This window comes from Procambarus clarkii, chromosome 42, assembly GCF_040958095.1.
Source record: "Procambarus clarkii isolate CNS0578487 chromosome 42, FALCON_Pclarkii_2.0, whole genome shotgun sequence".
NCBI lineage: Eukaryota > Metazoa > Arthropoda > Malacostraca > Decapoda > Cambaridae > Procambarus > Procambarus clarkii.
Genome location: NC_091191.1, coordinates 2,015,462 through 2,029,974, shown reverse-complemented (window position 1 = coordinate 2,029,974; position 14,513 = coordinate 2,015,462). Strand labels below are relative to the sequence as shown.

The following is a 14,513-nucleotide window of genomic DNA, read 5'->3' as shown; positions in this document are numbered from 1 at the left end:
GTATAACCTTGTGGGTGAAAAAGCATCTGTTGTCAGTCCTCCATTGTGGCTTGTTGAGCGTGAACCCGTTGCTCCTTGTTTGTTACATCTGACCTTGTGGAAAGTTGTCTTGATCAATATCCTACCAGCGGCAGTCTTATAGTAGCCGCAGTCTTCCACCAGCGGCAGTCTTATAGTAGCCGCAGTCTTCCACCAGCGGCAGTCTTATAGTAGCCGCAGTCTTATAGTAGCCGCAGTCTTCCACCAGCGGCAGTCTTATAGTAGCCGCAGTCTTATAGTAGCCGCAGTCTTCCACCAGCGGCAGTCTTCCACCAGCGGCAGTCTTATAGTAGCCGCAGTCTTCCACCAGCGGCAGTCTTATAGTAGCCGCAGTCTTCCACCAGCGGCAGTCTTATAGTAGCCGCAGTCTTCCACCAGCGGCAGTCTTATAGTAGCCGCAGTCTTCCACCAGCGGCAGTCTTATAGTAGCCGCAGTCTTCCACCAGCAGCAGTCTTATAGTAGCCGCAGTCTTATAGTAGCCGCAGTCTTCCACCAGCGGCAGTCTTATAGTAGCCGCAGTCTTCCACCAGCGGCAGTCTTATAGTAGCCGCAGTCTTCCACCAGTGGCAGTCTTATAGTAGCCGCAGTCTTCCACCAGCGGCAGTCTTATAGTAGCCGCAGTCTTCCACCAGCGGCAGTCTTATAGTAGCCGCAGTCTTCCACCAGCGGCAGTCTTATAGTAGCCGCAGTCTTCCACCAGCGGCAGTCTTATAGTAGCCGCAGTCTTATAGTAGCCGCAGTCTTCCACCAGCGGCAGTCTTATAGTAGCCGCAGTCTTCCACCAGCGGCAGTCTTATAGTAGCCGCAGTCTTCCACCAGCGGCAGTCTTATAGTAGCCGCAGTCTTATAGTAGCCGCAGTCTTCCACCAGCGGCAGTCTTATAGTAGCCGCAGTCTTATAGTAGCCGCAGTCTTCCACCAGCGGCAGTCTTCCACCAGCGGCAGTCTTATAGTAGCCGCAGTCTTCCACCAGCGGCAGTCTTATAGTAGCCGCAGTCTTCCACCAGCGGCAGTCTTATAGTAGCCGCAGTCTTCCACCAGCGGCAGTCTTATAGTAGCCGCAGTCTTATAGTAGCCGCAGTCTTCCACCAGCGGCAGTCTTATAGTAGCCGCAGTCTTCCACCAGCGGCAGTCTTATAGTAGCCGCAGTCTTCCACCAGCGGCAGTCTTATAGTAGCCGCAGTCTTCCACCAGCGGCAGTCTTATAGTAGCCGCAGTCTTATAGTAGCCGCAGTCTTCCACCAGCAGCAGTCTTATAGTAGCCGCAGTCTTATAGTAGCCGCAGTCTTATAGTAGCCGCAGTCTTCCACCAGCGGCAGTCTTCCACCAGCGGCAGTCTTATAGTAGCCGCAGTCTTCCACCAGCGGCAGTCTTATAGTAGCCGCAGTCTTCCACCAGCGGCAGTCTTATAGTAGCCGCAGTCTTCCACCAGCGGCAGTCTTATAGTAGCCGCAGTCTTCCACCAGCGGCAGTCTTATAGTAGCCGCAGTCTTCCACCAGCGGCAGTCTTCCACCAGCGGCAGTCTTATAGTAGCCGCAGTCTTCCACCAGCGGCAGTCTTATAGTAGCCGCAGTCTTCCACCAGCGGCAGTCTTATAGTAGCCGCAGTCTTCCACCAGCGGCAGTCTTATAGTAGCCGCAGTCTTATAGTAACCGCAGTCTTCCACCAGCGGCAGTCTTATAGTAGCCGCAGTCTTCCACCAGCGGCAGTCTTATAGTAGCCGCAGTCTTCCACCAGCGGCAGTCTTATAGTAGCCGCAGTCTTCCACCAGCGGCAGTCTTATAGTAGCCGCAGTCTTCCACCAGCGGCAGTCTTATAGTAGCCGCAGTCTTATAGTAGCCGCAGTCTTCCACCAGCGGCAGTCTTATAGTAGCCGCAGTCTTATAGTAGCCGCAGTCTTCCACCAGCGGCAGTCTTCCACCAGCGGCAGTCTTATAGTAGCCGCAGTCTTCCACCAGCGGCAGTCTTATAGTAGCCGCAGTCTTCCACCAGCGGCAGTCTTATAGTAGCCGCAGTCTTATAGTAGCCGCAGTCTTCCACCAGCAGCAGTCTTATAGTAGCCGCAGTCTTATAGTAGCCGCAGTCTTCCACCAGCGGCAGTCTTCCACCAGCGGCAGTCTTATAGTAGCCGCAGTCTTCCACCAGCGGCAGTCTTATAGTAGCCGCAGTCTTCCACCAGCGGCAGTCTTATAGTAGCCGCAGTCTTCCACCAGCGGCAGTCTTATAGTAGCCGCAGTCTTCCACCAGCGGCAGTCTTATAGTAGCCGCAGTCTTCCACCAGCGGCAGTCTTCCACCAGCGGCAGTCTTCCACCAGCGGCAGTCTTCCACCAGCGGCAGTCTTATAGTAGCCGCAGTCTTCCACCAGCGGCAGTCTTATAGTAGCCGCAGTCTTCCACCAGCGGCAGTCTTATAGTAGCCGCAGTCTTCCACCAGCGGCAGTCTTATAGTAGCCGCAGTCTTATAGTAACCGCAGTCTTCCACCAGCGGCAGTCTTATAGTAGCCGCAGTCTTCCACCAGCGGCAGTCTTATAGTAGCCGCAGTCTTCCACCAGCGGCAGTCTTATAGTAGCCGCAGTCTTCCACCAGCGGCAGTCTTATAGTAGCCGCAGTCTTCCACCAGCGGCAGTCTTATAGTAGCCGCAGTCTTATAGTAGCCGCAGTCTTCCACCAGCGGCAGTCTTATAGTAGCCGCAGTCTTCCACCAGCGGCAGTCTTCCACCAGCGGCAGTCTTATAGTAGCCGCAGTCTTCCACCAGCGGCAGTCTTATAGTAGCCGCAGTCTTCCACCAGCGGCAGTCTTATAGTAGCCGCAGTCTTCCACCAGCGGCAGTCTTATAGTAGCCGCAGTCTTCCACCAGCGGCAGTCTTATAGTAGCCGCAGTCTTCCACCAGCGGCAGTCTTATAGTAGCCGCAGTCTTCCACCAGCGGCAGTCTTATAGTAGCCGCAGTCTTCCACCAGCGGCAGTCTTTAGTAGCCGCAGTCTTCCACCAGCGGCAGTCTTATAGTAGCCGCAGTCTTCTACCAGCGGCAAAAGTCTTGCTACAAGTCTTATAGTAGCCCCAGTCTTCCACCAGCGGCAGTCTTCCAGTTGCAATAGTCTTCCAGTAGCGGCAGTCTTCCAGTTGCGAAAGTCTTTCGGTAGTGGAAGTCTTCCAGCTGCAGCAGTCTTCCAGCTGCAGCAGTCTTCCAGCTGCAGCAGTCTTCCAGCTGCGGCAGTCTTCCAGCTGCGGCAGTCTTCCAGCTGCGGCAGTCTTCCAGTTGCGGCAGTCTTCCAGGAGCCGGAGAGTCTTCCAGGAGTAGTGTTCCAGCAGCTGCAAGGGAGTATTCCAATAACGGAAGTCCTCAAGCAGCGACTGAATATGTTTAGTTTAGCTCAGTTAACCATAAAATAAATATAAAGAAAATTGTAAATGACAATTTAGGTAGAACTATAATAAGATAAAGCAGTAACGAAATAATAATTTAATAATAATAATTTTTATTTAGGTAAAGGTACATACATAAAGAGATTTTACAATGTTTGTTGGCTTTATAGATAGAGCTAGTACATACAATGCCTAAAGCCACTATTACGCAAAGCGTTTCGGGCAGAATTTCGGGCAGGAAATCGGTTCAGGAATGCTGAAATAACCTCCACAATGCTCGATGGTGCTGACTGTGAAGGTGACGCCACACTCAATATTGGTAACTGGCTGGGTACGACTGGCAAAGACTGGGTGTTGTTGAGAGTTGTTAGGTGCAGCAATGGATCGGCTGGTTTCGACTGGCAGTAGCTGAGAGTTGCGTTATGATATGTTATCCGTCAGATATGTTAAATACCGTCAGGTTCGGATGTAACGGGATTGGTGACAACCTTGGTAGCTGGTGATACGTTGATAAGACGTAACTGGCTCTTTGAAACTGGAATTGAAGTTTATTGAGGTATTAATACACACAAAGGGATGAGGTATCTCAAGCTATTCTCACCCTGTTCAGTACAACGTGTTATAATAATAATTATAATAATTTATTTGCAAGAAGGTACAATGGGTTGGTGAGATTACATAACACTGGTATTTTTACATGCATGCAAAACCACTAACACGCATAGCGTTTCGGGCAGATCCTTAATCTATCAAATCAGGTAAGATGAAAGGGTACATTGTAGCAAGATTTTTATATAAAAAACACACACACACTAATATATATATATATATATATATATATATATATATATATATATATATATATATATATATATATATATATATATATATATATATATATATAATATGTCGTACCTAGTAGCCAGAACGCACTTCTCAGCCTACTATGCAAGGCCCGATTTGCCTAATAAGTCAAGTTTTCCTAAATTAATATATTATCTCTAATTTTTTTCTTATGAAATGATAAAGCTACCCATTTCATATTGTATGAGGTCAATTTTTTTTTATTGGAGTTAAAATTAACGTAGATATATGACCGAACCTAACCAACCCTACCTAACCTAACCTAACCTATATTTATAGGTTAGGTTAGGTTAGGTAGCAGAAAAAGTTAGGTTAGGTTAGGTTAGGTAGGTTAGGTAGTCTAAAAACAATTTATTCATGAAAACTTGGCTTATTAGGGAAATCGGGCCTTGCAAAGTAGGCTGAGAAGTGCGTTCTGGCTACTAGGTACGACATATATATATATATATATATATATATATATATATATATATAGTTCCTGCCCGCCATCTGAGGAACTGGAGGAACTGGACAACCTGTGACAAGTAGCCGTGTACCTTGCATGTAACAGTATACCTAGGTCATAAAAGTATTTATGTGTACGTCTGATACCATACTACTTGTGAAGGAGGAAATGTATATGTTTATCTCTCAGATTGTTTGGTAATATGTTTATTGTTTGTGATGTGTGTCTATGTATGTATTAACACGATGTACTGAACGGGGTGAGAATAGGTTGAGCTACCTCATCCCATTGTGTGTATTTTACATCAATAAACTTATTTCAATTTCAATTTCAATTGCATGTAACCAATATTGTTACAGCAAGGTAGCCGGCGGCTCGTCAAACGTGCCCCCCCCCCCCAGATTGTTACCGAGGATTTTTTTCTATCTGGATTTTAGACGTAAGTAATGACTTGGCATTACACCTTCGGCGGATAGGAGGTTTCATGGGTTAATGACCCTATGGATGAAAAAGTATGTTCTGTAGCAGGAATATTGTTAGTCGCTATATCCCTGTATTTTGTAATTAGATACAACTTTTGTTGACGACTTTCTCCAAGCACATGTCCATTAAGTCAGTCTTTTTTCTATATCAAGTTGTAACAGTGACCAAATATGTTGCAGGGTTCGAGTGTGTAGCCGAGATGACCTCTCGCCCACACAGTGAGAGGACAAAACTACCACCAGCAGCACCACTACTTCCAGACCTTCCAACACTACTTCCAGACCTTCCAACACTACTTCCAGACCTTCCAACACTACTTCCAGACCTTCCAACACTACTTCCAGACCTTCCAACACTACTTCCAGACCTTCCAACACTACTTCCAGACCTTCCAACACTACTTCCAGACCTTCCATCAAAAGCAGCACTATTCATCTGTCAGGACGAGTATAATCATGGCATCGCTTCGAGAATTTGTGTGTAGTCATCATGGGATGTGGCGGCGAGAGGCTCGTCCTTGTAACACAACAACTAGCGGGGTCTTCACCTCCAGTAAGGACCACTGTAAACCACTAGTTCTCGGAGGCCACCGGAAGTACCACGTCTACAGGTAACTCTTCGAAGAAGGATTACTACGTAGTCGAAGATCTTTCCTTACATTTGGCCAATATCTTCGATAATTGAAACAAATTTGGTTAATAATTATGTCAAATATTGTATCGTAAATCAACTTTTCCTCCTGACCCCTGACCCCTGACCCCTGACCAGTATCAATACCTCCGTAGAAAAACTAAGCCCCATCAACTTAAGCTCAGAACGGTGCTGAAATCTGTGTGTGGGAGGTGCCTGTTGGAGGTGCCTGTGGGAGGTGCCTATGGGAGGTGCCTGTTGGAGTGGGTGAAGGTGACAGCTGAGGATCCTTGTGTGAACTCCTTGGGATGCTTATAGCAACCTCTACATTTCGAAGCTTCACAAGAAACAAGTAAAGTTCACAAGAACACAGAAACCACACAAAACTCTGAACTGTGCGAAAAGTTTCATAACTTCACGAGTAATCTTGAGGCTTTACAGTTGCCCCGTCCTGTGTCCTCTGTTCGCATCCCAGCCCGTCCTCATCAACAAGGGCCAAATGCTCGTTAATCCAGCCGCCAAACTCCGTGTTTATGAATGAAAAACAGTTTACACACGACTCACAACTGATGACGTTCGTACTTTTCTTGAGCAGTGCTTCGCTGACGACCTCTGCTCGAATCGCAAGTCTGGACACAGCTCCGCTCCTGTGCCAGGTAAGTCCACTACGGGCTCACCATAGCCAGTGCTACTTGCAACTTTTGTTCAAGAGTAGCTGAATCTAAAACAACAATAACAACAAGTTTGTAAATGCTTCACAAGCGTTCTACAAACAAATAATCGCCAACAAAACCTAAACACCTAACCTAACCTAACCTAACCTAACCTAACCTAACCTAGTAGTAGTAGTAGTAGGAGGCAACAACTTAAACTCAGCTTAAGTTGATGCCTACTTAAAATGCCGTCGCAAGCCTCGCGACGGCATCCATCAGTCTCAGGAGACTATGGAGTTGCGCTCTGGTTGTCGATCTAGAGTGGCCTCTACCGGGCGCTAAGCCAGGGTAGGTTGATACGGGGGAGAAGCTGTTACCCATGCAGCAGGTCCTAATCTACAATGACTAAATATGGTAATTTATAATAATATTAATTTTTATTTGATAAAATTCCTGTTTTGAATGAACAGCATGTTAAAATTATTGACTGCGTCTTTGGGGTCGACCGCTGGATGGAATGGACTTGGTCTGAAGACGGGTTGCAGCCGTTCGCAAAATTACAGCCAGAAAATGGACTTACACATTACTTGGTTGTATAAAAAAATAGAATACGAAAATTAATGTTATATATATTGTGGTTTTAATCACAGTTAGACATAGGTTAAGCAGCCCGTCCTCATAAACAAACGGACATGGCTCGTTAATACAGCTGCCAAACTCCCTGTTCATTGGTTCCGCTGACATTCATTTATATTTTCAGGAGAGTATTTTGGCGAATCATTTTAAGCAGTACACTTCCAACACAGGAACTGTGTGAAGCAGTTATCGAGCAAAACTTGAACGAACTTGGCTGCAAGTCATGTGTAAAGTGCATTACATTCGTCAACATTCAGGTGACACGGGGAAATGGACTTGGCCCTATATTTATGGACGGGTTGGCAGGATGGAAGTGCTCTTGGTCACCGATGCCGGGCTGCTGGAGCCTCGCGACGGTCACCGAGCTGCTGGAGCCTCGCGACGGTCACCGGGCTGCTGGAGCCTCGCGACGGTCACCGAGCTGCTGGAGCCTCGCGACGGTCACCGAGCTGCTGGAGCCTCGCGACGGTCACCGGGCTGCTGGAGCCTCGCGACGGTCACCGGGCTGCTGGAGCCTCGCGACGGTCACCGGGCTGCTGGAGCCTCGCGACGGTCACCGGGCTGCTGGAGCCTCGCGACGGTCACCGGGCTGCTGGAGCCTCGCGACGGTCACCGGGCTGCTGGAGCCTCGCGACGGTCACCGGGCTGCTGGAGCCTCGCGACGGTCACCGGGCTGCTGGAGCCTCGCGACGGTCACCGGGCTGCTGAAGCCTCGCGACGGTCACCGAGCTGCTGGAGCCTCGCGACGGTCACCGGGCTGCTGGAGCCTCGCGACGGTCACCGGGCTGCTGGAGCCTCGCGACGGTCACCGGGCTGCTGGAGCCTCGCGACGGTCACCGGGCTGCTGGAGCCTCGCGACGGTCACCGGACAAAGGCTGAGCAGTTTTAGCCGTCAATGTTGTGGTGCTTCGAAGGCTCACATCTTTGAAGTCTCGGTTCATGTCTTTCATTATTTAAACGAAAAAGCAAGATCTCGTCGAATTATTAAGTGGGTATTTGTGTTTGAGGCCACTGTTAATGTTGTGGGTTAACTAACCTTACTGTAATATGGTAAACTGTATGATAAAAACTGACTTTTAGGGGTCTACAAACTGCTCACTTTCTTGAAAAGAAGTGACCTCTTAATACGGGTTGTGAACTCTTATCTTCCCGCCAGGAGAACATTTGTGAACTACTGAACACCGTGAACAGACAGCCAGCCTCAGTGGTCCTGATGATGAACACGGACTAAAGGTTGTGTTCACTTGCTTACCATGTTTCTGCTCTCTGTTCCGCCTCGTCGTCGCGAGGCTCTTTTTTATTTGGTGAGAGAGAACTGAGGAAGGCGTTACACACCTGACTATAGTACACATGTGGGAAAGGCTGCACCCGCTCAGGGAACGACATGCAAAGTAAGAAATAGGTGAAATAGGCCTACTGCCCTATCCTTGGCAGGTTCTCCTCATATCAAACATTTTCCCTTCTGAATCATTTACTTTTTAAAACTCACTAATTACTAATCCCAGTAATGCTACCAGTAATAATTATTTCAAATCGTCTTTAACATTATAACCAACTAATATTTGCATTTATCCGTTGAAAATCGATATATCTCACTTTCTTAACCTCCGTTACGGGTTCTGAACTGGTTTTGCAACTTCGAAACCTCGTGTATGTCCCCATGTAAATACTCTACATTTACTTGTAGATTTGAATCGTGTGGTCCCTGTTCTACGTCTCGGAAAATAATGTAACTTAGTAACAAAGATTCGTCTAGCACACTCCCACACACCCGTACACCTTTCACTGCTCCTACACACTCCCACACACACCCGAACACCCTTCACTGCTCCCACACACACCCGAACACCCTTCACTGCTCCCACACACACCCGAACACCCTTCACTGCTCCCACACACACCCGAACACCCTTCACTGCTCCCACACACACCCGAACACCCTTCACTGCTCCCACACACCCCCGAACACCCTTCACTGCTCCCACATACACCCGAACACCCTTCACTGCTCCCACACACACACCCAAACACCCTTCACTGCTCCCACATACACCCGAACACCCTTCACTGCTCCCACACACTATCTGCCCTCAGCGCCGTGTACAGAGCCTGAGACGTCACCACGTTTGTCATCGTTGAGCGTAAATCCTGTACGCGTTAACCTCTACGATCACCGTAGAGGTTAACCATTACGGCTTCACTGTAGATAACTACTATGGCGTCACCGTATGATAGCCACTATGCAACCGGAAACCTTTACTGGTTATAATTTCAAATTTTGTTTCTTTTTCAGCAGAATAATTTAACGTTTCCAATTCATCCACTAACATTTGATCTCAAAATGTAACACTTATCGGAAACTCAATTAACGACTAGCTGCGGTCAAGAATGTTCTCGTTGCATAATAGATGGCATAACTTGGGTCCGTTGTTCATCTCCTGTTATCCATAGTGACGTTAGTAGGGCTCACCATCCTCATTATGACTCGTAATGAACGGGGTCTGGGCTGTCAAGTACTTGTGTGTCTAACTACCTGTGTTATGGTGGACAGGTACGACCTGCCTGTAGTACTTGGGGACAGTAGCCTCCATCGTTGGCCCCCTAGCGCCCACTCTTAGCTGTTCCTGCTCCCAGTACCCTTGTTTGTGTCTTACCTGGTGCACCTGTGGAACGTTGTCTGGGGCACCTGTGGAACGTTGTCTGGGGCTCCTGTGGAACGTTGTCTGGGGCTCCTGTGGAACGTTGTCTGGGGTTCCTGTGGAACGTTGTCTGGGGCTCCTGTGGAACGTTGTCTGGGGCACCTGTGGAACGTTGTCTGGGGCTCCTGTGGAACGTTGTCTGGGGTTCCTGTGGAACGTTGTCTGGGGCACCTGTGGAACGTTGTCTGGGGCACCTGTGGAACGTTGTCTGGGGCTCCTGTGGAACGTTGTCTGGGGCTCCTGTGGAACGTTGTCTGGTGCTCCTGTGGAACGTTGTCTGGGGCACCTGTGGAACGTTGTCTGGTGCTCCTGTGGAACGTTGTCTGGGGCACCTGTGGAACGTTGTCTGGTGCTCCTGTGGAACGTTGTTTGGGGCTCCTATGGAACGTTGTTTGGGGCTCCTGTGGAACGTTGTCTGGGGCTCCCGTGGAACGTTGTCTGGTGCTCCTGTGGAACGTTGTCTGGGGCTCCTGTGGAACGTTGTCTGGGGCTCCTGTGGAACGTTGTCTGGGGCTCCTGTGGAACGTTGTCTGGTGCTCCTGTGGAACGTTGTCTGGGGCTCCTGTGGAACGTTGTCTGGGGCTCCTGTGGAACGTTGTCTGGGGCACATGTGGAACGTTGTCTGGGGCTCCTGTGGAACGTTGTCTGGGGCTCCTGTGGAACGTTGTCTGGTGCACCTGTGGAACGTTGTCTGGTGCTCCTGTGGAACGTTGTTTGGTGCTCCTGTGGAACGTTGTCTGGGGCTCCTGTGGAACGTTGTCTGGTGCACCTGTGGAACGTTGTCTGGTGCACCTGTGGAACGTTGTCTGGTGCTCCTGTGGAACGTTGTTTGGGGCTCCTATGGAACGTTGTTTGGGGCTCCTGTGGAACGTTGTCTGGGGCTCCTGTGGAACGTTGTCTGGGGCTCCTGTGGAACGTTGTCTGGTGCACCTGTGGAACGTTGTCTGGTGCACCTGTGGAACGTTGTCTGGTGCTCCTGTGGAACGTTGTTTGGGGCTCCTATGGAACGTTGTTTGGGGCTCCTGTGGAACGTTGTCTGGGGCTCCTGTGGAACGTTGTCTGGTGCACCTGTGGAACGTTGTCTGGTGCTCCTGTGGAACGTTGTCTGGTGCTCCTGTAGAGCGTTGTCTGGTGCTCCTGTGGAACGTTGTCTGGTGCACCTGTGGAACGTTGTATGGTGCTCCTGTGGAACGTTGTCTGGTGCTCCTGTGGAACGTTGTCTGGTGCTCCTGTGGAACGTTGTCTGGGGCTCCTGTGGAACGTTGTCTGGTGCTCCTGTGGAACGTTGTCTGGAGCTCCTGTGGAACGTTGCCTGGGGCTCCTGTGGAACGTTGTCTGGGGCTCCTGTGGAACGTTGTCTGGGGCTCCTGTGGAACGTTGTCTGGTGCTCCTGTGGAACGTTGTCTGGTGCTCCTGTGGAACGTTGTCTGGGGCTCCTGTAGAACGTTGTCTGGGGCTCCTGTGGAACGTTGTCTGGTGCACCTGTGGAACGTTGTCTGGTGCTCCTGTGGAACGTTGTCTGGTGCTCCTGTGGAACGTTGTCTGGTGCATCTGTGGAACGTTGTCTGGTGCTCCTGTGGAACGTTGTCTGGTGCTCCTGTAGAGCGTTGACTGGTGCTCCTGTGGAACGTTGTCTGGTGCTCCTGTGGAACGTTGTCTGGTGCTCCTGTGGAATGTTGCCTGGGGCTCCTGTGGAACGTTGCCTGGGGCTCCTGTGGAACGTTGTCTGGTGCACCTGTGGAACGTTGTCTGGGGCACCTGTGGAACGTTGCCTGGGGCTCCTGTGGAACGTTGTCTGGGGCACCTGTGGAACGTTGTCTGGGGCTCCTGTGGAACGTTGTCTGGGGCACCTGTGGAACGTTGTCTGGGGCTCCTGTGGAACGTTGTCTGGGGCACCTGTGGAACGTTGTCTGGTGCTCCTGTGGAACGTTGTCTGGGGCTCCTGTGGAACGTTGTCTGGGGCTCCTGTGGAACGTTGTCTGGGGCTCCTGTGGAACGTTGTCTTGTGCTCCTGTGGAACGTTGTCTGGGGCTCCTGTGGAACGTTGTCTGGGGCTCCTGTGGAACGTTGTCTGGGGCTCCTGGGGAACGTTGTCTGGGGCTCCTGGGGAACGTTGTCTGGTGCTCCTGTGGAACGTTGTCTGGTGCTCCTGTGGAACGTTGTCTGGGGCTCCTGCAGAACGTTGTCTGGTGCTCCTGTGGAACGTTGTCTGGTGCACCTGTGGAACGTTGTCTGGTGCTCCTGTGGAACGTTGTCTGGTGCACCTGTGGAACGTTGTCTGGTGCTCCTGTGGAACGTTGTCTGGGGCACCTGTGGAACGTTGTCTGGTGCTCCTGTGGAACGTTGTCTGGGGCTCCTGTGGAACGTTGTCTGGGGCTCCTGTGGAACGTTGTCTGGGGCTCCTGTGGAACGTTGTCTGGTGCTCCTGTGGAACGTTATCTGGGGCTCCTGTGGAACGTTGTTTGGGGCTCCTGTGGAACGTTGTCTGGGGCTCCTGGGGAACGTTGTCTGGGGCTCCTGGGGAACGTTGTCTGGGGCTCCTGTGGAACGTTGTTTGGGGCTCCTGTGGAACGTTGTCTGGGGCTCCTGTGGAACGTTGTCTGGGGCTCCTGTGGAACGTTGTCTGGGGCCCCTGTGGAACGTTGTCTGGGGCTCCTGGGGAACGTTGTCTGGGGCTCCTGTGGAACGTTGTCTGGTGCTCCTGTGGAACGTTGTCTGGTGCTCCTGTGGAACGTTGTCTGGGGCTCCTGGGGAACGTTGTCTGGTGCTCCTGTGGAACGTTGCCTGGGATACCTGTTGAATATTATTGCTGCTATTTCCTATTAACTATTCTCGATCTTATCCTTAGTTAATACCCTTTAGATGATTTATGAAATAATTACTACCATAACACATTCCTTCAACTTTCGTTAACTCCACTTACCAGACTGGTGATTACTATAACTACTACAACCACCACCACCACTTCTACTTCAACAACTAATACAAGAACTACTGATGCTCTCATACTACCACCATCAGCAAACTTTCTCTGTCAAACATATCCAACGTGAATCAATCTCGTCAAAATATCAGTCATAAAAACAATATTTTTTTGATAATCAAAAAGTGGACAGGACCTGGTGGTGTCCACACGTAGTCTCGCAGCGTCACTGCCAGTCCGACCAGGTGCTCAGTGTACCTCACCGTTGAGCATATGGTGCATCTCTGTTGATCCACCGGGACACTACAGTACCTCAGGCAGTTTGGAAGGTCGTCATTTACGTGGTTCTCTTTGTTCCACACTCGACCATAGTACAGGAAGTGGACTGGGCTGCTGATACAAGTCCCTCAGCCTGGACATTACAGGTGGGCTGTACAAGCAAGCACAGCGCTTACACTGGGGTATAGAGGCCAACAGGTAACGTGGACTGGTGTGTGTACACAGCTGGGGCCAGATTCACGAAAGCACTTACGAATCTGTCTATCTTTTCTCAATCTTTGGCGGCTTTGTTTACAATTATTAAACAGTTAATGAGCTCGGAAGCACCAGGAGGCTGTTTATAACAATAACAACAGTTGATTGGCAAGTTTTCCTGCTTGTAAACTGTTTAATAAATGTAACCAAAGCCGTCAAAGATTGAGGAGAGATGTACACGTTCGTAAGTACTTTCGTGAATCTGGCCTCTGGTCTTTATGAAGTACAGGCTACACATATCTCAAGCGTGCTGGGTGTACCTACCCCTCACTGGTGCATTCCTGGCAACTAGTCTCACTCTCTTCCTGGGGTTTGTCATAAGCTGATCTCGTCTTTTTTATAGGAACTATAATGATACGGTTGTTTCAGTCACTCAAGTGATTTTTTTAAGAGTGATACATGTACCTTATATTAGGAATATATGCATAGGCCTCACACACGTAGTTTAGCCAGACGCCATAGGTGCTTTATGTAGTACAAGGATTCTGGAGACCCACTAGGACGCTGGAGGAGGTTTATCATTGATTATGTGGGTCTGATAGCTTATTGATATTCAGCTTCCTACAGATTTTGCATTTTTATGACACTTTTAAATGGTAGAGGAAAGCCTTGCATTCGACTGTGTGGATCCGTGTATAAGATGTTTGGTGTAACTGGCAGGTAAACACGAGGAGCCTCCAGTCAATGCATAACGATAAATTATAATTATAGGCTCTCATCTATAATTATAGGCTCTCATCTATAATTATAGGCTCTCATCTATAATTATAGGCTCTCATCTATAATTATAGGCTCTCATCTATAATTATAGGCTCTCATCTATAATTATAGGCTCTCATCTATAATTATAGGCTCTCATCTATAATTATAGGCTCTCATCTATAATTATAGGCTCTCATCTATAATTATAGGCTCTCATCTATAATTATAGGCTCTCATCTATAATTATAGGCTCTCATCTATAATTATAGGCTCTCATCTATAATTATAGGCTCTCATCAAACTACACGTGACTTTCCTGCCAACCGCAGGCCAGCCAGCCAGCCAGCCAGCCAGCCAGCCAGCCAGTCAGCCAGCCAGCCAGCCAGCCAGCCAGCCAGCCAGCCAGCCAGCCAGCCAGGTTTCACGTTTGTTTATTATTTATAGGTAACAAATTCACGAATTGGAAACCCTTTTGTTTATAAAATAACTTCACGTTCTGACGCTTCTGCCAAAGTTGATTTATCCTGGTTTACCAC

The 14,513-nt window shown here is 49.3% G+C and overlaps 2 protein-coding genes across 4 annotated transcripts in view; one reads left to right on the top strand and one right to left on the bottom strand.

Annotated features, from left to right (window-relative positions):
* The window catches only part of LOC123770346 (beta-1,4-glucuronyltransferase 1), an 88,587-nt gene extending 82,661 nt beyond the window's left edge, over window positions 1–5,926 (top strand). For all 3 annotated transcript variants that reach the window (XM_045762164.2, XM_069339808.1, XM_069339810.1), the window contains one exon: window positions 5,380–5,926. The gene's annotated coding sequence lies outside the window, so the exon portion shown is untranslated. The remainder of the gene's footprint in view (window positions 1–5,379) is intronic.
* A 4,891-nt stretch (window positions 5,927–10,817) lies between these two features.
* The window catches only part of LOC123770403 (mucin-2-like), a 36,609-nt gene continuing 32,913 nt past the window's right edge, over window positions 10,818–14,513 (bottom strand). Inside the window, exons 3-4 of the mRNA XM_045762246.2 lie at window positions 12,742–12,849; window positions 10,818–12,611 (exon numbers count right to left, since the gene is read on the bottom strand). Of these exons, the coding sequence (XP_045618202.2) occupies window positions 10,818–12,611; window positions 12,742–12,849 (1,902 nt within the window). The remainder of the gene's footprint in view (window positions 12,612–12,741; window positions 12,850–14,513) is intronic.